Source organism: Salvelinus sp. IW2-2015, linkage group LG4q.1:29 (genome assembly GCF_002910315.2).
Source record: "Salvelinus sp. IW2-2015 linkage group LG4q.1:29, ASM291031v2, whole genome shotgun sequence".
Lineage (NCBI taxonomy): Eukaryota > Metazoa > Chordata > Actinopteri > Salmoniformes > Salmonidae > Salvelinus > Salvelinus sp. IW2-2015.
In genome coordinates this window covers 1,118,313-1,143,501 of record NC_036842.1, presented here as the reverse complement: position 1 = coordinate 1,143,501, position 25,189 = coordinate 1,118,313, and the positions used below count along the sequence as shown (strand labels likewise).

Below are 25,189 nucleotides of genomic sequence, written 5' to 3'. Positions count from 1 at the left end.
CTTTATCCTATCCTAGGTATTCCTTAAAGAGGTGGGGTTTCAGGTGTCTCCGGAAGTTGGTGATTGACTCCGCTGACCTGGCGTCGTGAGGGAGTTTGTTCCACCATTGGGTGCCAGAGCAGCGAACAGTTTTGACTGGGCTGAGCGGGAACTGTACTTCCTCAGAGGTAGGGAGGCGAGCAGGCCAGAGGTGGATGGAACGCAGTGCCCTTGTTTGGGTGTACGGCCTGAATCAGAGCCTGAAGGTACGGAGGTGCCGTTCCCTCACAGCTCGCGTAGGCAAGCACCATGGTCTTGTAACGGATGCGGCTCAATGGAAGCCAGTGGATGAGAGCGGAGGAGCGGGTGACGTGAGAGAACTTGGGAAAGTTGAACACCAGACGGGCTGCGGCGTTCTGGATGAGTTGTAGGGGTTTAATGGCACAGGCAGGGAGCCCAGCCAACAGCGAGTTGCAGTAATCCAGACGGGAGATGACAAGTGCCTGGATTAGGACCTGCGGCCGCTTCCTGCGTGAGGCAGGGTCGTACTCTGCGAATGTTGTAGAGCATGAACCTCAGGAACGGTCACCGCCTTGATGTTAGTTGAGAACGACGGGGTTTGTCCAGGATCACGCCAAGGTTCTTAGCACTCTGGGAGGAGGACACAATGGAGTTGTCAAACCGTGATGGCGAGATCATGGAACGGGCAGTCCTTCCCCCGGAGGAAGAGCAGCTCCGTCTTGCCGAGGTTCAGCTTGAGGTGGTGATCCGTCATCCACACTGATATGTCTGCCAGACATGCAGGAGATGCGATTCACACCTGGTTATCAGAGGGGGAAAGGAGAAGATTAATTGTTTGGTCGTCTGCATAGCAATGATAGGAGAGACCATGTGAGGATATGACCAGAGCCAAGGTGACTTGGTGTATAGCGAGAATAGGAGAGGGCCTAGAACGAGCCCTGGGGGACACCAGTGGTGAGAGCACGTGGTGCGGAGACAGATTCTCGCCACGCCACCTGGTAGGAGCGACCGTCAGGTAGGACGCAATCCAAGCGTGGGCCGCGCCGGAGATGCCCACTCGGAGAGGGTGGAGAGGAGGATTGATGGTTCACAGTATCAAAGGCAGCGATAGGTCTAGAAGGATGAGAGCAGAGGAGAGAGAGTAGCTTTAGCAGTGCGGAGCGCCTCCGTGACACAGAGAAGAGCAGTCTCAGTTGAATGACTAGTCTTGAAACCTGACTGATTTGGATCAAGAAGGTCATTCTGAGAGAGATAGCAGGAGAGCTGGCCAAGGACGGCACGTCAAGAGTTTTGGAGAGAAAAGAAAGAAGGGATACTGGTCTGAGTTGGTGACATCGGAGGGAATCGAGTGTAGGTTTTTTCAGAAGGGGTGCAACTCTCGCTCTCTTGAAGACGGAAGGGACGTAGCCAGCGGTCCAAGGATGAGTTGATGAGCGAGGTGAGTAAGGGAGAAGGTCTCCGGAAATGGTCTGGAGAAGAGAGGAGGGGATAGGGTCAAGCGGGCAGGTTGTTGGGCGCCGGCCGTCACAAGACGCGAGATTTCATATGGAGAAGAGAGGGAGAAAGAGGTCAAAGCACAGGGTAGGGCAGTGTGAGCAGAACCAGCGGTGTCGTTTGACTTCGCAACGAGGGATCGGATGTCGTCGACCTTCTTTTTCAAAATGGTTGACGAAGTCATCAGCAGAGAGGGAGGAGGGGGGAGGAGGGGGAGGAGGATCAGGAGGGAGGAGAAGGTGCAAAGAGCTTCCTAGGGTTAGAGGCAGATGCTTGGAATTTAGAGTGGTAGAAATTGGCTTTAGCAGCAGAGAGACAGAAGAGGAGAATGTAGAGAGGAGGGAGTGAAAGGATGCCAGGTCCGCAGGGAGGCGAGTTTCCTCCATTTCCGCTCGGCTGCCCGGAGCCCTGTTCTGTGAGCTCTCGCAATGAGTCGTCGAGCCACGGAGCAGGAGGGGAGGACCTGAGCCCGGCCTGGAGATAGGGGACATAGAGAGTCAAAGGATGCGAAAGGGAGGAGAGGAGGGTTGAGGAGGCAGAATCAGGAGATAGGTTGGAGAAGGTTTGAGCAGAGGGAAGAGATGATAGGATGGAGAGGAGAGAGTAGCGGGGGAGAGAGAGCGAAGGTTGGACGGCGCGATACCTCCGAGTAGGGGCAGTGTGGGAAGTGTTGTATGAGCGCGAGAGGGAAAAGGATAACAGGTAGTGGTCGAGACTTGGAGGGGAGTTGCAATGAGATTTAGGTGGAAGAACAGCATCTAGTAAAGATGAGGTCAAGCGTATTGGCCTGCCTGAGTCGGTGGGGGAAGGTGAGAGGGTAAGTCAAAAGAGGAGAGGTGGAAAGAAGGAGGCAGAGAGGAATGAGTCAAAGGTAGACGTGGGGAGGTTAAAGTCACCCAGAACTGTGAGAGCGTGAGCCATCCTCAGGAAAGGAACTTATCAGGGCGTCAAGCTCATTGATGACTCTCCAAGGGAACCTGGAGGGCGATAAATGATAAGTGTTAAGCTTGAAAAGGGCTGGTAACTGTGACAGCATGGAATTCAAAGGAGCGATAGACAGATGGGTCAGGAGAAAGAGAGAATGTCCACTTGGGAGAGATGAGGATCCCAGTGCCACACCCCGCTGACCAGAAGCTTCTCGGGTGGTGTGCGAGAACACGTGGGCAAGGCGAGGAGAGAGCCAGTAGGAGTAGCAGTGTATCAGTGGTAATCCATGTTTCCGTCAGTGCCAAGAAGTCGAGGGACTGGAGGGAAGCATAGGCTGAGATGAACTCTGCCTTGTTGGCCGCAGATCGGCAGTTCCAGAGGCTGCCTGAGACCTGGAACTCCACGTGGGTCGTGCGCCGCTGGGACCAACCAGGTTAGAGTAGCAGCGGCCACGCGGTTTGAAGCGTTTGTATGGTCTGTGCAGGAGGAGAGAACAGGGATAGACAGACACATAGTTGACAGGCTACAGAAGAGGCTACGCTAATGCAAGGAGATTGGATGACAAGTGGACTACACGTCTCGAATGTTCAGAAGTTAAGCTTACGTTGCAAAAAATCTTATTGACTAAAATGATAAGTACTGCTGGCTGGGTGAATATAGGCTAGCTAGCAGTGGCTGCGTTGTTGACTTTGTTTGAAAGTGTAGCTGGCTAGGTAACCTCTAACTGGCTAGGTACCTCGACAATTACTCTAGACTACACAATTATCTTGGATACAAAGACGCTATGTAGCCAGCTAAGATCAAACAAATCAAACTGTTGTACTGTAATGAAATGAAATGTAATACTACCTGGTAATACTACCTGTGGAGCAAAGCGGAATGCAACTACTCGCTCCAAACCAAACCGGAGTGGCTATCGTAGAGGGAGAGGCAATAGAAGTGTTGTTTCTTGTATTATTGTCTTTTGTGTCTTTAGAGGACTGCTTACCTTAATGTCCCCTTTCCCTTTTCTTCTGTCCTTATTTTGTCCCACTTTGTCCCTTCTTTGTCCCTTCTCTTCTTCTGCCAACTAGACACTCCTTGTTAGCTAGCTAGCTTCTTTCAGGAATGTCCCTAGCAACTGCCTAGCACAAGGTAAACAACTTAGCTAGCTAAGAAACGGTATAATTTTATGAAAAATTGTTACTTTTTCAAAAGCCTTTCTTCTTTTGTTTGCTGCTTGTTTGGTCTCCTATTCAGTTTGCAGTTTTCTTTTGATTTTTTTTTAATGTACTTTACTCTAAAAAAACATTTAAATTTCAATATTTGTAGGAGCTCATCTTTTCAGCTGCTGCTGCTTAATTTGGAACTCCGGAACGTATTTGTCACATACACATGGTTAGCAGATGTTAATGCGAGTGTAGCGAATGCTTTGTGCTTCTAGTTCCGACAATGCAGTAATAACCAACAAGTAATCTAACCTAACAATTCCACAAACTACTACCTTATACACACAAGTGTAAAGGGATAAAGATATGTACATAAAGATATATGAATGAGTGATGGTACAGAACGGCATAGGCAAGATGCAGCAGATGGTATAGTGTACAGTCTATACATATGAGATGAGTAATGTAGGGTATGTAAACTAAAGTGGCATAGTTTTAAAGTGGCTGTGATACATGTATTACAAAAGATGGCAGATGCACATGGATGATATACAGTACAGTATATACATATGAGATGAGTAATGTAGTATGTAAACATTATATTAAGTGGCATTGTTTAAAGTGGCTAGTGATACATTTTTACATAATTTCCATCATTCCCATTATTAAAGTGGCTGGAGTTGAGTCAGTATGTTGGCAGCGGCCACTAAATGTTAGTGGTGGCTGTTTAACAGTCTGATGGCCTGAGATAGAAGCTGTTTTTTCAGTCTCCGTCCTTGCTTTGAGCACCTGTACTAAGTTTGTGAGTGCTTTTGGTGACAAGCCAAATTTCTTCAGCCTCCTGAGGTTGAAGAGGCGCTGCTGCGCCTTCTTCACAACGCTGTCTGTGTGGGTGACCAATTCAGTTTGTCCGTGATGTGTACACCGAAGAACTTTCCACCTTCTCCACTACTGCCCCGTCGATGTGGATAGGGGGGTGCTCCCTCTGCTGTTTCCTGAAGTCCACAATCATCTCCTTTGTTTTGTTGACGTTGAGTGTGAGGTTATTTTTAATCCTTCTAACCCCCCCCCCCTTAAAAGAGTTAGATGCACTATTGTAAAGTGGTTGTTCCACTGGATATCATAAGGTGAATGCACCAATTTGTAAGTCGCTCTGGATAAGAGCGTCTGCTAAATGACTTAAATGTAAATGTAAATACAATTTGATTTGATTTGATTTGTTGTTCATCTTCCATCCATTGAACTGGTCTGCCAATAAATAATAAACCTCCCAAATGAGCTCAGCTCTAGGCCCTGGGCCTCTCTTTATTAAGGTTTTATTGACCTATTATTTCCCTCTTCTAACCTCACTAGTTGGGGATCAGCTGTGATGTGGCTGCTGAGGGAGTGTGTCCTATCTACTGGGTTTTTAGTAAGGGGGTGTGTCCTATATCCTATGATCTGTGTTTTAGTAAGGGGCAATGTTCCCTCAAATTCTGTGGGCAAAATTTCAGGTCTGCTAAGCGCAAACTTGGAATGTTGTGACAATTCAGTGCAACTTCCACCGTGCGTTTACTGTGAACACTGAGGCTGTACCCGCTTTAAGTTACAGTTTCAGACAGTGGTCAAGTAGGCTACTGTGGCTATTTGATCATAATGTAAAATGCATCCTATAACATTTTAACATGGAAATAGCTATTTTATCATTCAGTCTACAGCGGCAGCCAATGTGTGGGGTTCAATGTAGGCCTACATTTCATGAGACTTTTGAAAAAAACATGCAGGGCATGACATTAACCTGTTTATCCACTTGTCCTTCAGACAAGGTGACTGAAAATATTGTTTCATGCAAGAAACAACTATACCAAATAAAATGCATTATTATTCCCATACCATTATTACAGAGTATCAGACACATTATGCTACCCTCTGCCTATTGTCTATTCAAGCCTGTCTCAAAATACATCACTGCCCCTTTAAAACAACAAAAAAGCTCTTTACCAAACTCACTTTTCAAAGATGTCTAGAAATGTACAGGTTTTGTGCTCTTGTTAGAAGCAATCGCTCCCCCATTGCTGACTACAAATTACACTACATGGCATACAAAAGTATGTGGACAAAAGTATGTGGACACCCCTTCAAATGAGTGGATTTGGCTATTTCAGGCACAGCTGTTGCTGACAGGTGTACAGAATCACAATCTATGTAGATGAAACATTGGCAGTAGGATGGCCCATACTGAAGAGCTAAATTACTTTCAAAAGTGGCATCATAGGATGCCACTTTTCCAACAAGTCAGTTCTTCTAATTTCTGCACTAGTCAACTGTAAGTGCTGTTATTGTGAAGTGAAAACGTCTAGGAACAACAATGCCTCACCCCCGAAGTGGTAGGCCACACAAGCACACAGAACGGGACAGTAGAATGCTATAGTGCGTCAAAATGAGTGCAAGGTCACCTTGCGCAATTCCAAGGATCGACTGGAATGGTGTAAAGTTCGCAGCCATTGGACTCTGGAACACGCTTCATCATCTGGCAGTCCGACGGATGAATCTGGGTTTGGCGGATGCCAGGAGAACGCTACCTGCCCCAATGCGTAGTGCCAACTGTAAAGTTTGATGGAGGAGGAATAATACTCTGGGGCTGTTTTTCATGGTTCGGGTTAGTCCCCTTAGTTTCAGTGAAGGGACATTTTAACGCTATAGCGTACAATGACATTCCAGTTGATTCTGTGCTTCCATATTTGTGGCAACAGTTTGGGGAAGGCCCTTTCCTGTTTCAGCATGACAATGCCACCATGCACAAAGCGAGGTCAATACAGAAATGGTTTGTTGAAATCGGTGTGGAAGAGCACTGAGCCAGGCCTAATCGCCCGACCTCACTAATGCTCTTGTGGTTGAATGGAAGCAAGTCCACGCAGCAATCTTCCAACATCTAGTGGAAAGCTGTTATAGCAGCAAAGGGGCGACCATCTCCATATTAATGCCCATGATTTTGGAATGAGATGTTCAACGAGCAGGTGTCCACGTACTTTTATCCATGTGGTGTATTTATAACTGGGATAACTAGCAAAGAATATGAACGATAGGCCATCATTGTAAATAAGAATTTGTTCTTAACTGACCTATTCCCCTAGTTAAATAAAGGTTACATTTTAATTACAAAAAAAATAACAAATGTGCACACATGGCTAAATGCAGCTCTCGCTCTGATCTCAAAACAAGCGCATCTACTCACGACCGCTCATGCAGCTCAGTGAATTGCACAGATCCAAATATGGCCTATTTGCATATAGGCCTACTGCAGCTCTGATAGGTTATGCTGTACTGTTTTGTGTAGAGTACGGCTGAGTCATGCATGTCAATGCAATAGAATCCTACTCCGATGCATTCTGCCTACAGCAAAATATCTTGCATAGTTATTAGTTTTGCATACTAAGTCTTGCGTAGTTTGTTTGTTTCGGTATGTTGCATTGGAAGTGGATAATATTGTGTTGATTCGATCACAATTCCCACAGCAAAGGGAACCGTTGAACGAGTTAACTTTCCAGAGTTTTCCCCCTTAATTGACTTCCAATCTTGTGCGCAGGCTGATATTTCTTCTGCAGGGCAGTCCCGAGTGTGCGCAGTTTAGAGGGAATATTGGTAAGGGGGTGTGTCCTATCATCTGTTTTAGTAAAGATAATTTTTTTTTTCTCTTCCCAGAACACTATGGATCACCTCCACTAGCCCCTTCCTCCACACTCATCTGTCAACAGAGCTCATCGTGAGTATACTTTCACCCTCTGTCATGTCCCCAATGTGTACTAATGTCCCCAAAGAGGGGCCATAGTGCGCCCCAGGCCTTTGTCTCCCGTTGGTGTTGAAAAGGTAGCAGTGACCCTTTGTGGCCTGAAAGAACATCCAGGGGGTGGAGCTAGTGTATGTGTGTGCGTTCATTATGCAGTTAGTCCAGATCAGTGCAGACCGCGTATTAGATTACCTCATAGACTCTTCAGATATATCATCCTGCTATCAGATTAGAGAGAGGCTGCAGCAGCAGAAGTCTACTCACGTGTCTGTGTGTGGTTGTATTCTTCACATGCGTGCCACAGACAAGTCTTGTGCCGCTTTCTCTCCTATTACACAGTCACCGGCAGACTGTATCATATCACAGCACAGTTTCACAGTTTTCTATCTAAAATCCTTCCTATGTATCGTAGCTGAAATAAAAGATCCCAAACATTTTCCATACGCACAAAAGGCTTATTTCTCACTAATGTTGTGCACAAATTTGTTTACATTCCTGTTAGTGACCATTTCTCCTTTGCCAATATAATCCATCCACCAGACAGGTTTTGCATATCAAGAAGCTGATTAAACAGCATGAGCGTTAGAGGTGCACCTTGTGCTCAGGACAATAATAGGTCACTCTAAAATGTGCAGTTTTGTCACAACACAATGCTACCAATGTCTCAAGTTTTGAGGGAGCGTACAATTGGTATGCTGCAGGAATGTCCACCAGAGCTGTTGCCAGAGAATTTAATGTTAATTTCTATGCCTTAAGCCGTAAGCAGTACGTCCAACTGCTGTCAACTGCAGACCACATCAGCCCAGGACCTCCCCATGCGGCTTCTTCACCTGCAGGATTGTCTGAGACCAGCCACCTGGACAGCTGCTGAAATTGTGGGTTTTCCAACTGTCAGAAACCGTCTCATGGAAGCTCATCTGCGTGCTCGTCGTCCTCACCAGGGTATTGACCTGCCTGCAGTTTGGCATCGTTACCGACTTCAGTTTGCAAATGCTCACCTCGCTTGACACTGGCACGCTGGAGAAGTGAGCTTGTCACAGATGAATTCCAGTTTCAACTGTGCCGGATAGATGGCAGAAAGCGTGTATGACGTCGTGTGGCCGAGCGGTTTGCTGATGTCAACGTTGTGAACAGAGTGCCCCATTGTGGCGGTGGGGTTATGGTATGGGCAGACATAAGCTACGGACAAGCAACACAATTACATTTTATCAATGGCAATTTGAATGCACAGGATACCGTGACGAGAATGGCCAGTTGTCGTGCCGTTCATCTGCCGCCATCACCTCATGTTTCAGAAAGATAATACACGGCCTCATGTCACAAGGATCTGTACACTATTCCTGGATGCTGAAAATGTCCGTTCTTCCATGGCCTGTATACTCACCAGACATGTCACCCATTGAGCATGTTTGGGATGCTCTGGATTAATGTGTACGACAGCGTGTTCCAGTTCCCGCCAATATCCAGGAATTTCGCACAGCCATTGAATAGGAGTGGGACAACATTCCACAGGCCACAATCAACAGCCTGATCAACTCTATGCGAAGAAGATGTCGCGCTGCATGAGGCAAATGGTGGTCACCCCAGATACTGACTGGTTATCTGATTCACGCCCCTACTTTTTTTTAAAGGCATTTGTGACCAACAGATGCATATCTGTATTCCCAGTCATGTGAAATCCATAGATTAGGGCCTAATTAATTCATTTAAATTGACTGACTGGACTTATTTCCTTTATAAATTCTGTAAAATCTTTTAATTTGTTGCATTTTGCATTTATATTTTTGTTCAGTGGAAAAGGGAATGATATCAACCCGCAAGGCAGGCAGTCAAATAATTTTCCATAAACATGAGTGCCAATGCTTGATAAATGGTGCATAACACATTTACATTTACATTTTAGTCATTTAGCAGACGCTCTTATCCAGAGCGACTTACAGTAGAGTGCATACATTTTATTACATTTTTACATACTGAGACAAGGATATCCCTACCGGCCAAGAGCAGACGCTCTTATCCAGAGCGACTTACAGTAGAGTGCATACATTTTATTTACATTTTTTACATACTGAGACAAGGATATCCCTACCGGCCAAACCCTCCCTACCGGCCAAACCCTCCCTAACCCGGACGATGCTATGCCAATTGTGCGTCGCCCCACGGATCTCCCGGTTGCGGCCGGCTGCGACAGAGCCTGGGCGCGAACCCAGCCCAGCCTGGGCGCGAACCCAGAGACTCTGGTGGCGCAGCTAGCACTGCGATGCAGTGCCCTAGACCACTGCGCCACCCGGGAGACTAGAACGGAGACTAACACAAGTATACAAGAATTCATTTCATAAAGAAAATTAGTGGAAATATTATCTAAAAAGTTACAATCATTAAAATTACTTTTTCATATCGTACCCTGTATTGTCTGATTGGAATCTCGCCAAGGGGAGATTACATGCCAATTTAATTCCAATAATTAGACCTCACCACAGCGGACACAATTCTTCATTACACAATTGTTCTGAATTAAAATTACCCTCTTCACCCTCATCATTCAGTTAATTTAAATCTGTTGTGAATTAACGTGCACAATTTCCGTCATTCAGTGAGGAGAGAGACACATTAGTGCCTGGCTTGGTACCAACTCCTACAGCGCCATTTGTCTTGGCCATTAAGGTAGGAATCTTATTTTTTGTTGTACAAAATCAAACGGTCAGTGGCCATTTTTGACAATGGCGGTCTTGGTGGTTACACAAGGCCATTTCAGTGTATACAGTAGAACACAATATAAAAGTTATTTTGGGACAACGAAAGCTAAGACGTAGTATTCACTCTCAAACTCATATCCTTGTTTGAAAGACTACATGTAGCAAGGCCCTATCCCTAGTTTCATTGTAATGTGTGCCCTCTCTCTCTTCTAATGTATTCACACCAACGATATTATCAAAGGAGTAAGAACCGCTTGGCCTATTTGTTAGCATACTAGTAAAAGCCAATGATAGTAATAGTTCCTCCTGCCCTGCTTGGTGAGTGTGTGGGCTCTGAGAGCACATCTGGTTGAGTGTTTCACGAAAGGAGAAAGGCACTCAGCGATCCTGGGGCTGCTGTGTCTTGTTTGGAAGGGGTTCTTGCTCGGGCTCTGTGGTGTGTGTGTGTGTTGTGTGTGTGTGTTGTGTGTGTGTGTGTGTGTGTGTGTGTGTGTGTGTGGTGTGTGGTTGTGTGTGGTTTGTGTGTGGTGTGTGTGTTGTGTGTGTGTGTGTGTGTGTGTGTGTTTGTGTGGTGTGTGTGTGTGTGTGTGTGTGTGTAAGAGGCCTAACCTCTGAGGGATTATAGGGATGTGGCAGGGAGGGGGATGTTGTATTGTGATAGAGAACTACTCTCCATCTAAACCATTTACTCACTTGTATTATTATACAGTTTGTTAATAGTTACTGCTTTTACACCTTTCTCTGTTTTCTAACACATTCCTGTAAAAGGCCAGATAAATGAACTGAACTGCTGTCTAACACCTTTCTGTCTCTGCGTTCTCTGGTTGTAACTATGCTCTCCGTCTCTCTGGTCCTTCAGTACGGTTGTAGCAACACATTCCAGTGGGGTGGAGTCAGCCAGCTCCAATGACTCCGAGAGCAGCTCAGGGTCAGACTCAGACAGTGAGAGCAGTGAGAGTGGGACAGAGGAGGCCCCACAACCCCTCAGGAGCAGCAGCCCACCAGTACCCAAGGTATAAACACACAGCACACTACTTAGTCATACACTTGGAACACTCAAATAACTTGCTTAGTCTTTGATTGATCATGCGTTCACCATGGGCCAGTTTCCCGTACACAAAATCTTCATTCAAATGGCTTTGGAGTCCAGGACTAGGCCTGAGGTTTATACCGGGTCCTATACGTTTCTTTACATTGTTAATATATTGTCTCTGTCCAGGCTGAAGGCCCCGTGGTGACTAACTGGCAGCTGAATAACTGGATCAGAGTGAGCCAGCAGAACCCCATCACAGAGAGCCAGAGTGACACTGTCCAAAGCCCTCTACCGAAACAGCAGCAGAGCCATGACTCAGAGGAGGCCATTCCTCCCAGGGACTACAAATCCCACACACCACCACAATACCCAGAGTTCAGCGATAGTGAAGCCAAACCTCCAGGCAGTGAGGACATTGCCTGCAAACAGCATGTCCGCCACAAGTCCCCGGCCGCCTCACATGTTGGGGACAGCAGCAGCAGCAGCCAGAGAAAAACTGTGGGGAACAAACACCCCTCCAGACCAGTTAAGGCTCCCCGTCCTGAGGACTCCCAGGCTGGGCTGCGGGTGGAGAGTGTGGAGGTGGCCCCCCGCGACAAAGACCCCTCGTTCACAGACAGGCCAAAGGTCAAAACGAAAACCGGGCACAGCAGCAAGAGTGGCAGCGCCATAACGGACAGTAAGAAGTCTGCCAAGCGCAACTCTTTGGAGAAGAGGAAGACTAAACTACCAGAGTCTGGAAGCAGTGGTCCCAAGATGACTCTGATGCTGGACTGTAAGAGGGAGAGGTCTCGCAGTCCCAGCCCTGCCCGGGTGGTGGAAACCTCCGTCAGTGTCAGGAAAGAGACCCTCCCGGCCCCTCAGAAGGGCCAGAAAACGCCCAGGAGCTACTCTGCAGCTGCAGCACACCAGGCCAAACGGGAGTCCTCAGCCAAAGCTTCCAGGGCCCCCCAGGGACCTCCACATGCCCTGCTGGTAAAGATTGAGCTCAATCTGCTGTCCAGGGTCCCTCCCCAGGGCTCCAGGCCTTCTCAGGGAGGCCAGGAACCAACCAGCAGGAAGAGACCCAACACAGCCCCAGAGATTGGAGATGGCGACCCTGCTTTCCCCATCACTACCAAAGTCTGCAAAAAGAGACCGGTGAGAGTTTTTGTTTGTTTTGTGAAATAGGATGCATACTGTTGCTGATATTAGCATGTTGTTGTGTTTGTTTTTATGAACTGGCTTGGGTTCAGCAGCTCTTCTATACAGGAATATTATGTCCCACTCCTCACCTTGGCCCCACTCTTAGCCATGTATAGGTATATCAACAGTGCGATCATAATTTAAAACACATTGGTGCTACGTTAGTTATCTTACCAGCAGAGACAATGTCCCGTACACAATGTCACCTTCCTGTTACATCACTTAACGATTGCATTGTGTGACAAGTCTATAGCTACCCAAATAGTCTGGGTAGCTATTTGAGTAGCTATTCAGGAGTCTTATGGCTTGGGGGTATAAGCTATTTAGGAGCCTCTTGGACTTGGTGCTCCGGTACTGCTTGCCGTGCGGTAGCAGAGAGAACAGTCTATGAATAGGGTGGCTGGAGTCTTTGACAATTTTTAGAGCCTTCCTCTGACACCGCCTGGTATAGAGTTCCTGGATGGCAGGAAGCTTGGCCCCGGTGATGTACTGGGCTGTACGCACTACCCTCTGTAGTGCCTTGCGGTCGGAGGCCGAGCAGTTACTATACCAGGCGGTGATGCAACCCGTCAGGATGCTCTCGATGGTGCCGCTGTTAAACCTTTTGAGGATCTGAGGACCCATGCCAAATCTTTTCAGTCTCCTGAGGGGTAATAGGTTTTGTTGTACCCTCTTCATGACTGTCTTGGTGTGTTTGGACCATGTTAGTTTGTTGGTGATGTGGACGCCAAGGAACTTGAAGCTATCAACCTGCTCCACTACAGCCCCGTCGATGAGAATGTGGGCGTGCTCGGTCCTCTTTTTCCTGTAGTCCACGATCATGTCCTTTGTCTTGATCACATTGAGTGAGAGGTTGTTGTCCTTGCACCACACGGTCAGGTTCTGACCTCCTCCTTATTGGCTGTCTCATCGTTGTCGGTGATCAGGCCTACCACTGTTGTGACATCAGCAAACTTAATGATGGTGTTGGAGTTGTGCTTGGCCGTGCAGTCATGAGTGGAGTACAGGAGGGGCTAAGTACGCACCTCTGAGGGGCCCCCGTGTTGAAGATCAGCGTGGCAGATGTGTTGTTACCTACCCTTACCACCTGGGGGCGTCCCGTCAGGAAGTCCAGGATCCAGTTGCAGAGGGATGTGTTTAGTCCCAGAGTCCTTAGCTTAGTGATGAGCTTTGAGTTTGAAGGTAGGCCTTGAAATACATCCATAGGTACACCTCCAATTGACTCAAATGATGTCAATTAGCCAATCAGAAGCTTCTAAAGCCATGACATCCTTTTCTGGAATTTTCCAAGCTGTTTAACTTCTTGTGGCTGCAGGGGCAGTATTGAGTAGCTTGGATGAAAGGTGCACAGAGGTGCCCAGAGTAAACGGCCGGCTCCTCAGTCATAGTTGCTAATATATGCATATTACTGAAGTTTCTAAAACTGTTTGAATTATGTCTGTGAGTATAACAGAACTCATATGGAAGGCAAAAACCTGAGAAAAAATCCAAACAGGAAGTGGAAATTATTAGGCTGGTCGATTTTCAACCTAGATCCCATTGAAATCACAGCGAGATATGAATGAGTTTTCACTTCCTACGGCTTCCACTAGATGTCAACAGTCTGTAGAACTTTGTCTAATGCCTCTACTGTGAAGGGGGGCCGAATGAGAGAGGAATTAGTCAAGTCTGCCATGACCTGACCATGCTTTCACCATGTGCGTTCACATAAGAGGGTGCTCTGTTCCATCGCTCATCTGAAGTCAATGTAATTCTCCAGTTGGAACGTTATTCAAGATTTATGTTAACAACATTCTAAAGATTGATTCAATACATCGTTTGACATGTTTCTACTGACTGTTACTGAACTTTTGGAGATTTCGTCAGCTTTTAGGGAACGCTAACCAAAGTAGCTAATTGGACATAAATAATGGACATTATCGAACAAATCAAGCTTTTATTGTGGACCTGGGATTCCTGGGAGTGCATTCTGATGAAGATCATCAAAGGTAAGGAAACATTTATCATGTCATTTCTGATTTCTGTTGACTCCAACATGGCGGCTAATTTGACTTGTTCTGAGCGCCGTCTCAGATTATTGCATGGTTTGCTTTTTCCGTAAAGTTTTTTTGAAATCTGACACAGCGGTTGCATTAAGGAGAGGTATATCTATAATTCCATGTGTATAACTTGTATTATCATCTACATTTATGATGAGTATTTCTGTTGAAACGATGTGGCTATGCAAAATCACTGTGTGTTTTTGGAACTAGTGAATGTAACGCGCCAATGTAAACTCAGATTTTTTTATATAAATATGAACTTTATCAAACGAAACATACATGTATTGTGTAACATGAAGTCCTATGAGTGTCATCTGATGAAGATCATCAAAGGTTAGTGATTCATTCTATCTCTATTTGTGGTTTTTGTGACTCCTATCTTTGGCTGGAAAAATGGCTGTGCTTATTGTGGTTTGGTGTAACCTAACATAATCGTTTGTGGTGCTTTTGCTGAAAAGCATATTTGAAATCGGACACTTTGGTGGGATTAACAACAAGATTACCTTTTAAAATGGTATAAGACACATATATGTCTGAGGAATTTTAATTATGAGATTTCTGTTTTTTGAATTTGGCTCCCTGCACTTTCACTGGATGTTGTCATATCGATCCCGTTACCGGGATTGCAGCCCAAAGAAGTTAAAGGCACAGTCAACTTAGTGTATGTAAACTTCTGACCCACTGGAATTGTGATACWGTGAATTATAAGTGAAATAATCTGAATGTAAACAATTGTTGGGAAATTACTTGTGTCATGCACAAAGTAACAAGACATTTTTGGAGTGGTTGAAAAACGAGTTTTAATGACTCCCACCTAAGTGTATGTAGACTTCCGACTTCAACTGTGTGTAGACAGCTATGAAAAATACAAACTCTCTAGGTCGATAGTGTGGTCTACAGCTTATCATGAGATACTCTACCTCAGGCCCGCAAAACCTCGAGACTTCCTTAGATATCGTGCACCAGCTGTTTACATAAATGCATAGCCACCCATCCGGTGTCTTACCAGAGGCTGCTGTTCTGTCCTGCTTCCTGTATGTTGAGTAATGTATTCAGTGTATTTTAAGCATTTTAGTTCCCACATTGAATCAAACATACTGTTTTGCATAATGTGCTAAGCTGTTGGTGTCCCAGCTGTAATGGTAAAATTGCCTGAAAATAATTTATACAGTATATGTCTGGTCCTTGTTTTCTTTGGCTCTCTGCTGTTGAGGTGTACAGGGCAGCCTGTCCTCCTTCAAAAGGCTCTTATCTAGGCTGTGTGTCACTGCCCCTGAGAGGTCTGCCAACCTGTATGGTTGACTAGCGTTAGATCGTGAAAGTAGTAGTACTATAGACCTCGTGGTCTGCTTGAGAGGGTGAACATGGAGAAGTAACAAAAGTGCTTTGGCCATAGATGCTGAATTGATTTTTTTAAATTGTAAGAAGAGCAAACCTGTCGCTAGTATAGTTTTTATTACTATTATTATTTTATTTTTTTCAGGCTGAGAAGGATGTGAAATCCCTGCCAAGGAAGAAGCCAAAACTGGAGAAAGATCGCAAGCACTCCTCTTCATGTCCTGGTTCCTGCAAGTCTGCGTGAGTACCACTACACCCCTCAGTTCTTTACTCCTGCAGCATATCCATCCATAGCTTCTCTGCCCCAAAGTGCTGCAAACTACTTCTGGTATATCATTATTCTGGTATACCTAATAACATTACAACGATATTAGAGATGCATCAAACAAAATGTTTGGTTATTTCCCAAACACCTTAACCTGTCCATTGGCCGAATGTCACCCTAGAGACGAGGCTGGGTATTAGACTGGGTGTCTGACTATTTGCAAATTCCATGAAGTTGAATTTAAGAGTTTTTAACCCTCTAGAGGGGGGGAGGGGGCGGAGTTCTACTAAGCTAACATATGGAATTGTTTTAAGATGGCCATACCAAGGATCATTTAGGTATTTGATTTGGAATTTTAATACCAATTTAGGTCAAATAATAAATAAATGTATATTTGCAGAAACATTTAATTTGGCCTTACTGCTATTCGCCCATAGAAAACGCCTTGAATAAACGATTCATACATTGAAAAACAGATGGTCCCCAAAAAAATCTCCAGGAACTTTGTTTTGAAGCGTCTGTCCTATATCTGAGAGATATAAGAAAGATCAGGAAACTATTTTGGGGGGACACATTTAACCCGTTTTTTAGGCATTTAAAATAGTTTTTTTTGTTAGTTTAAAAAGAAAAACGGTACAGGGCTGCCTTCGGCGAGGCTTGTGGGCATCGTAGAGAAAAACATGTATGTGTTTGTGAGAGACTCACCTTTCTATAGAGTGGTCATATTAGTGTGTTGCCCGAACTGTTTTGAGGAGACCTATTTTCAGGATGTCTCATGGTCTGACAAACACCGCTGTAGCTCAGGCCACCTTCCACCGCAGATGTGTAAGGCCTCTGTTGGCGGATTCAGTAGATTGAGACGGAGCCCTTGCAAATAGCTGATTATCTCTAGCTTAAACAGACTGATTTTGATGGGGATTTTTGTATTATGCTAATTCGATTTTCGCTGGGGAATTGACTCGGTGGTTAATACCTTTTTTAATGTCACTTGGAATGCAATTTAATATCAAAGTTGAGGTCTGCGTGCACCACATACCTGCTAATATTCATTCCCCTCCATAAATGAGCCCATGTTGGCAAGATGTTGAATTTATAGGTCTGGCACTTTCTCTAAAAGCTATAGCCTACATGGCTCAATATCAGGCAGGTGTGCTGTTTTAGCAATGCGCATTCTTCTGTAGCCTAACGGATGTAGTAGCATAGTGGCTAGGCTATAGATGGCAGAAGCATGGGGTTGACAATCTGCATTTGTTTAGGCTACCCAATGAGGAAATCATGAACTACATCATAAACAATTTTCGATTCGATACCAATACCAGCTATAATGATACTCAATACCATAACGATACCACTATGAAGAAAATGGCACAAAGACAAGCATAAAGCACTGTTGCTGTTAGCAATTTATGTTATTCTTTAATAACACAGACCCCAAAGCAAATAAAGGGGAGGAAAATAGGTTTATTCGAAGAGGACAAATCATATGGGGAGGTAGATGGTCATTCTCCCCTGTCTTCAGTGATGCTCTCTCAGTGATTATCTCCCAAGAACAAAGGGACAGCATGTTAGTTTTATAACCCAGCCCTAGCCTGTGGTTGACAAATTAGAATTCCTTGCAATAAAACTAGCCAAAGTATCCTATTTCAGGAGACATATTTCTCCCATGTCTCTGAAACATTGATCAATAATTCCCTATTACAGAAAAAACACAATTGACTTCTCATCCTTTTGACCTCTAGCCCTCTGTCTCTGCGTTGTGTATTTATCTTCGACATCTTACTGTATAAAACACATGCGGTCAACTCTATCAGGAGAGCTAGGCCATTGGGTGTGCAGGCTTTTGAGTCAGCACTGCTCAAGCACACCCGAGTAGGGCTTGGCATAATACCGTATTGTACAATATACCTGTATATATGCACAGACTGGTTTGGGTTTTTACTTTACCTCCTAGAATGATATTTGAATGTTTGGTTTGTTAATGTGATACGCCGTGTGTAATGTACATTTTTATAGTTTACTCCACTACTTTAGTGATCTCTCTCTGCTCATTCTCTCTTAGCTCATTCTCTCTTCATGCTGCTTTCTACGCAGACCTATCCCCGCCCTCTGTCACTGAAGGAGCACATTTGTTGTTGCTTGATCACGAGACACTTGCGTGTTCAGTCTGCATAGTCAATGCAGCACAAGCAACAATGTTGATGACAATGATGCTGTTTTCACTTTGCTTCTTAATATAAATTCACTAGCGTTCTATAATTACACTATTAGTTTGTGTTTCTTACATCTGCAAAAACAGCTAGTTTGTCTCTTCTTAGCAAGTTGGACCTAAATCGTGTTAGCCGCTAATGCTAATTTCTAGTTAGCTGGCTAGCTAGATAGCTAATAAATGCACTGAGAGCAAACGTAACTAGCTATACAGTCTGATAATACCAGTGATGGTGTAGACCTAAATCAGCATGTTTGAGCAACAGTATATTTTAAATCAAAAAGGAATATGCAAAGTAGATAAGAACATTCAATGTAGTCAAAGATTTATAGGTTCCCCTAGGAAACACTTAACACTTTGGTTCCTACCCTGCCACAATAACTCCTCCCTGGCATTTTCATTCGTTGTCATGTCAAACAATATTCAAAGTGCCCACTATTATATTCTAACTATAGAATTAGAATAATTATTTTATTTCTGTGATTCCAACAATTCACCCAAGCGTTTTGCTCTAAATCGCAAGTCAATTACAATTGCAACATTTGGTTAAAAATAAGGCCTAGGTTGTTTGCCCTTATTTGTGCAGCCCTACGTGGCATTGTGTAAATTATCTCAAATGAGTGCAGGAAATGCAGAAATGTATGGAAATGCAGAATTTTTCGGGGGGTTGAATTGAACAGTGTAAAACAATCAGAATGGAGAAAGACTCAATTTAAATCCCTCAATGTATTTCCACCCTAGGGTCACGTACTACTTGTATAGCAAATTTAGAACCTTTTGTTATTCAAAAACATAAAATTCTGTCTCATACCATCAAAAATTTGAAAAATACGATATTTTGGCCATGTCAGTCAAATTCCTGTTGAGCAGTTGATTTGTAGAATCTGACGAATGGGGCTGGAATAAGTCTGCACACCCATTAGCACTCCTGGAGTTATTATGCTCGAACATTAACCTAAAACCAAAAAGTCTAATAAAATAATTCCCTCATGGGCCTCCCGAGTGGTCTAAGGCACTGCGTCGCAGTGCTAGAGGCGTCACTACAGACACGGGTTCGAGCCGTACCACAACCGGCCGGGAACTGGTGTCCCATAGAGCAGCGCACAATTGGCCCAGCATCGTCCGGGTTTGGCCGGGGGGGCTTTACTTGGCTCATCAATCTCTAGCGACTCCTTGTGGCGGGTCAGCGCCTGCAGGCTGACCTCAGTCGTCAGTTGATCGGTGTTTCCTCTGACACATTGGTATGGCTGGTTTCCCGGGTTAAGCAGGTGGGTGTTATGTTTCGAGGACGCATGACTCAACTTTCGCCTCCAAGCCCGTTGGGGAGTTTCAGTGATGAGACAAGATCGAAAACGGGGGTAAAAAATATAAGGTAAGTGAATCAGGTATCAAATGGCCTTACTTCAAAGCAAGCCATCTAAGCGGGAGGGCTCCCGACTGAACTTTTTTTTAATATTAAAAAATATATAGTTTACCCCCAATTTCGTGGTATCCAATTGCTGGTAGTTACTGGTAGTCATTGGCCTCCCGGTCGCTGCCGGCTGCGACAGAGCCTGGGCTCGAACCCAGAGTCTCTGGTGGCACAGCTAGCACTGCGATGCAGTGCATTAGACCACTGCGCCACCCGGGAGGCCTCAGTCTGAACTTTTCAAGTAAGCTATGTCATCTAACATGTTCAAGGAATGCATGATGGATATTTTCATGTGCAAAATGTCAGAATAGGATCCAGAATAATCAGATCAGATTTTTTGCATATTGGCCTAGGCTGTATGCTATTTAATTTACCACCAGAGGAAGTGGGAACGCAAAACACACAGCTATAATGCCTTCAGAAAGTATTCACTCCCCTTGACTTTGTCCGCATTTTGTTGTTACAGCCTGAATTTAAAATAGATTAAATTCAAGATATTTTTGGTTACTGGCTTACACACAATACCCCATAATGTCCCAATAATTATTATATATATATATTTTTACAAATGAATTAAAAATAAAACGTCTCAAGTCAAGTATTCAACCCCTTTGTTATGGCAAAACGAAATAAGTTCAGGAGTAAAAATGTACTTGACAAGTCACACAATAAGTTGCATGGACTCAATAATCGTTTTGGACTCAATAGTGTTTAACATGATTTTTGAATGACTGCCTCATCTCTGTATCCCACAAATACAATTCTCTGTAAGGTCCCTCGGTCGAACAGTGAATTTCAAACACAAATTCAACCACAAAGATCAGGGACGTCTTTCCAATAATTCGCAGAAATTTGTGAAAATAGATGCGTAAAATTGAAATAAGCAGACATTGAATATCCCTTTGAGCATGGTGACGTAATTAATTACACTTTGGATGGTGTATCAATACACCCAGTCAATACAAAGATACAGGTGTCCTTCCTAACTCATCTGCCGGAGAGGAAGGAAACCACTCAGGGATTTCACCAAGAGGCCAATGGTGATTTTTAAAAAGTGAATTTAATGGCTGTGATAGGAGAATACGGAGGATGAATTCACAACATTGTAGTTAATCGACAATACTAACCTAATTGACAGAGGGAAAAGGAATAAAAATATTCCAAAACATGCATCATGTTTGCAACAAATGTGGCAAAGCAATTCACTTTTTTTTTAAATACAAAGTGTCATGTTTGGGGCAAATCCAATACAACACATTACGGAGTACCACTCTATATTTCCAAGCATAGTGGTGGCTGCATCCTGTTATGGGTATGCTTGTAATCGTTAAGGACTGGGGGATTCTTCAGCATAAAAAAGAAACGTAATGGAGCTAAACACAGACAAAATCCTAAACGAAAACCTGGTTGTCTGTTTTTCCACCTTTCAGCAGGACAATAACCTAAAACACAAGGCTACACTGGAGTTGCTTACCAAGAAGACCGTGAAAGTTCCTGAGTGGATTTTCTAGTAGATTTAAGTAAGAACTATGTCAAGACCTGAAAATAGCTGTCTAGCAATGATCAACAACCAATTTGACAGAGCTTGAAGATTTTAGAAAATAATAATGGCCAAATGTTGCACAGTCCAGGTGTGGAAAGCTCTTAGAGACTTACCCAGAAAGACTCAGCTGTAATCGCTGCCAAATGTGCTTCTACAAAGTATTGACTCAGGGGTGTGAATACTTATGTAAATTAGATTTCTGTATTTCATTTTCAATACATTTGCAAAAATGTCTAAACTTGCTTTCACTTTGTCATTGTGTGTAGGTCAAGGCGTATGAATAATGTCTGAAGGCACTGTAAATATGCTAAATATGCTCACTGCTAACTCTGAATATGATATTGTTGCTAGATAGCCATGCAATTGATCTATCATTAAATGTAATGTCCTACAAAAACGTCCCATTGGTAGGCCTATATACGCTACTTGACGTGTTCACCGCAAATGGCATGTTTCATCAGACCATTCTTTTCAACTGGCGCATCATCTCAATTACAGTGCATTTGGAAAGTATTCAGACCACTTTTTCCATATTTTGTTACGTCACAGCTTTATTCTAAAATGGATTCAATTGTTTTTTCCCCCATCAATCTACACACACTACCCCATAATGACAAAGCAAAAACAGGTTTTTAGAATTTTCTGCAAACGTATAAAAATAATAATCACATTTACATAAGTATTCAGACCCTTTACTCAGTACTTTGTTGCGGTAACTTTGGCAGCGATTACAGCCTCGACCCTTCTTGGGAATGAAGCCACAATCTTGGCTTCCTGGTTTGTCTTGGCTGGATTCATCAGACCAGAGAATATTGTTTCTCATGTTCTGAGAGTCCTTTAGAGAGTCCAAATGGGCTGTCATATGCCTTTTACTGAGGAGTGGCTTCCATCTGGCCACTACCATAAAGGCCTGATTGGTTGAGTGCTGCGGAGATGGTTGTCTTTCTGGAAGGTTCTCCCATCTCCACAGTGGAACTCTGGAGCTCTGTCAGAGTGACCATTGGCTTCTTGGTCACCTCCCAGACCAAGGCCCTTCTCCCCCGATTGCTCAGTTTGGCCAGGCAGCCAGCTCTAGGAAGAGTCTTGGTGGTTCCAAATTTCTTCTGTTTAAGAGTGATGGATGCCACTGTGTTCTTCGGGATCTTCAATGCTGCAGAAATGTTTTTATACCCTTCCCCAGATCTGTGCCTCGACACAATCCTGTCTCGAAGCTCTACAGACAATTCGTTCGACCTCGTGACTTGGTTTTTGCTCTGACATGCACTGTCAACTTTGGGACCTTATATAGACAGGTGTGTGCCTTTCTAAATCATGTCCAATCAATTGAACTTACGACAGTTGGACTCCAATAAAGTTGTAGAAACTAGAGGTCGACCAATTATTAACGGCATGGCAGATTAATTAGGGCCAATTTCAAGTTTTCATAACAATCGGTAATCGGCCTTTTTGGATGCCGATTATGGCCGATTTACATTGCAATCCAATTGGAGACTGCGTGGCAGGCTGACCACCTGTTACGCGAGTGCAGCATCAAAAGGACCAAAAGGACCTAGCTAGCATTAAACGTATCTTATATAAAACAATCAATCTTCACAATCACTAGTTAACTACACATGGTTGATGATATTGCTAGGTTAACTAGCTTTTCCTGCGTTGCATATAGTCAATGCCGTGCCTGTTAATGTATCATCAAATCACAGCCTACTTCAACTTCGCCAAACGGGTGATGATTTAACAATAGCGCATTCGTGAAAAAGGCACAATCTTTTCACAAATGTACCTAACCATAAACATCAATGCCTTTCTTAAAATCAATAAACAGAAGTATATATTTTTTAAACATGCATATTTAGTTAAAATATATTCATGTTAGCAGGCAATAATAACTAGGTGAAAATGGTGTCACTTCTCTTGAGTTCAGTGCAAGCAGAGTCAGGGTAGTTTTGGCCGCCTGGCTCGTTGTGAACTGTGTGAAGACCATTTCAACAATAATAACAAATAACAATAACAAAGACCGTAATTAATTTGCCAGAATTTTACATAATTATGACATAACATTGAAGGTTGTGCAACGTAACAGCAATATTTAGACTTAAGGTTGCCACCAGTTGGATGAAATACGGAACGGTTCCGTATTTCACTGAAAGAATAAACGTTTTGTTTTCGAAATGATAGTTTCTGGGTTTGACCAAAGGCTCGTATTTGTGTGTTTATTATATTATAATTAAGTCTATGATTTGATAGAGCAGTCTGACTGAGTGGTGGTAGGCAGCAGCAGGCTCGTAAGCATTCATTCAAACAGCACTTTACTGCGTTTGGTAGCAGCTCTTAGCAATGCTTGAAGCACAGCGCTGTTTATGACTTCAAGCCTATCAATTCCCGAGATTAGGCAGGTAATACTAAAGTGCCTATAAGAACATGCAATAGTCAAAGGTATATGAAAAACAAATGGTATAGAGAGAAATAGTCGACGCGTCATAATTCCTATAAAAACTACAACCTAAAACTTCTTAACTGGGAGTTTTGAAGTCTCATGTTAAAAGGAACCACCAGCTTTCATATGTTCTCATGTTCTGAGCAAGGAACTTAAATGTTAGCTCTTTTAAATGGCACATATTGCACTTTTACTTTTTTTTCCCCAACACTGGGTTTTTGCATTATGTAAAACAAATTGAACATGTTTCATTATTTATTTGAGACTAAATTGATTTTATTAATCTATTTAGTTAAAATAAGTGTTCATCCAGTATTGTTGTAATTGTCGTTATTACAAATATTTAAAAATCGTCCGATTTAATCGGGATCGGCTTTTTTTGGTCCTCCAATAATCGGTATCGGCGTTGAAAAAGCATAACCTCTAGTAGAAACATCTCAAAGGTGATCAATGGAAACAGGATGCACCTGAGCTTAATTTCAAGTCTCATAGCAAAGGGTCTGAATACTTATGTAAATAAGTCAATTTCTGTTTTATATAAAATTTTCTAAAATTTCAAAAACCTGTTTTCGCTTTGTCATTATGTGGTATTGTGTGTAGATTGATGAGGAAAAACATGAATTTAATTGATTTTAGAATAAGGCTGTAACGTAACAATATGTGGAAAAGATCAAGAGGTCTGAATTCTTTCCGAATGCGCTGTACATACTCCTTTTGTAGTGGTGTTATTTCCTCTCTATTGATAGCTGAGAAATAATTGTTATGAGCATATAAAGCTGAGGCTCTTTAAAAAAAAGTTTTTTAACAATAATAACAGTTGTTTTAAACACTCTTTCCCTTCATTGCATTTCGAAATGTTGCTCAATAGTCGGTATGCTTGCGCTTATCATACGCACTATACACACACGTACACATAGATTTTGTACTGTATATATGTGATAGTGGTGGAGTAGGGGCCTGAGGGCACACAGTCTGAATGTATTGTAATATGTTAAAAATTGTATAAACTGCCTTGGCAGCAGCTACTGGGGATCCACCATAGAGTAAAGAGAAAGATGAATTCTGATAATTTTGTATTTTTATTTGTGTGCAAAGTGGGGAGTGGGTGTGAGAGACAAAAGCAGAATAGGGACAGGACAGAGACAACACAACACTACATAGAGACCTAAGACGACAACAACATGGCAGCAACACAACATGGTAGCAGCACAAAACAGGGTACACACATTATTGGGCACAGACAACTGCACAAAGGGCAAGAAGGTAAAGACGACAATACGTCACGCAAAGCAGCCACACCGGTCAGTAAGAGTGTCCATGATTGAGTCTTTGAATTAAGAGATTGAGATAAAACTGTCCAGTTTGAGTGTTTGTTGCAACTAATTCCAGTCGCTAGCTGCAGCGAACTGAAAAGACGAGTGACCCAGGGATGTGTGTGCTTTAAGGACCTTTAACAGAATGTGACTAGCAGAACGGGTGTTGTATGTGGAGGATGAGGGCTGCAGTAGATATCTCAGATATGGGGGAGTGAGGCCTAAGAGGATTTTATAAATAAGCATCAACCAGTGAGTCTTGCGACGGGTATACAGAGATGCCCAGTTTACAGAGGAGTATACAGTGCAGTGATGTGTCCTATAAGGAGCATTGGTGGCAAATCTGATGGCCGAATGGTAAAGAACATCTAGCCGCTCGAGAGCGCCC

General features: G+C 43.6%; 1 protein-coding gene across 1 annotated transcript in view; it reads left to right on the top strand.

The window, feature by feature from the left end:
• Positions 1 to 25,189, top strand: part of LOC111961219 (AF4/FMR2 family member 1-like) — a 76,284-nt gene that overhangs the window by 38,242 nt on the left and 12,853 nt on the right. The window contains exons 7-10 of the mRNA XM_023983303.2: positions 7,251 to 7,311; positions 10,891 to 11,044; positions 11,251 to 12,204; positions 15,775 to 15,869. Of these exons, the coding sequence (XP_023839071.1) occupies positions 7,251 to 7,311; positions 10,891 to 11,044; positions 11,251 to 12,204; positions 15,775 to 15,869 (1,264 nt within the window). The remainder of the gene's footprint in view (positions 1 to 7,250; positions 7,312 to 10,890; positions 11,045 to 11,250; positions 12,205 to 15,774; positions 15,870 to 25,189) is intronic.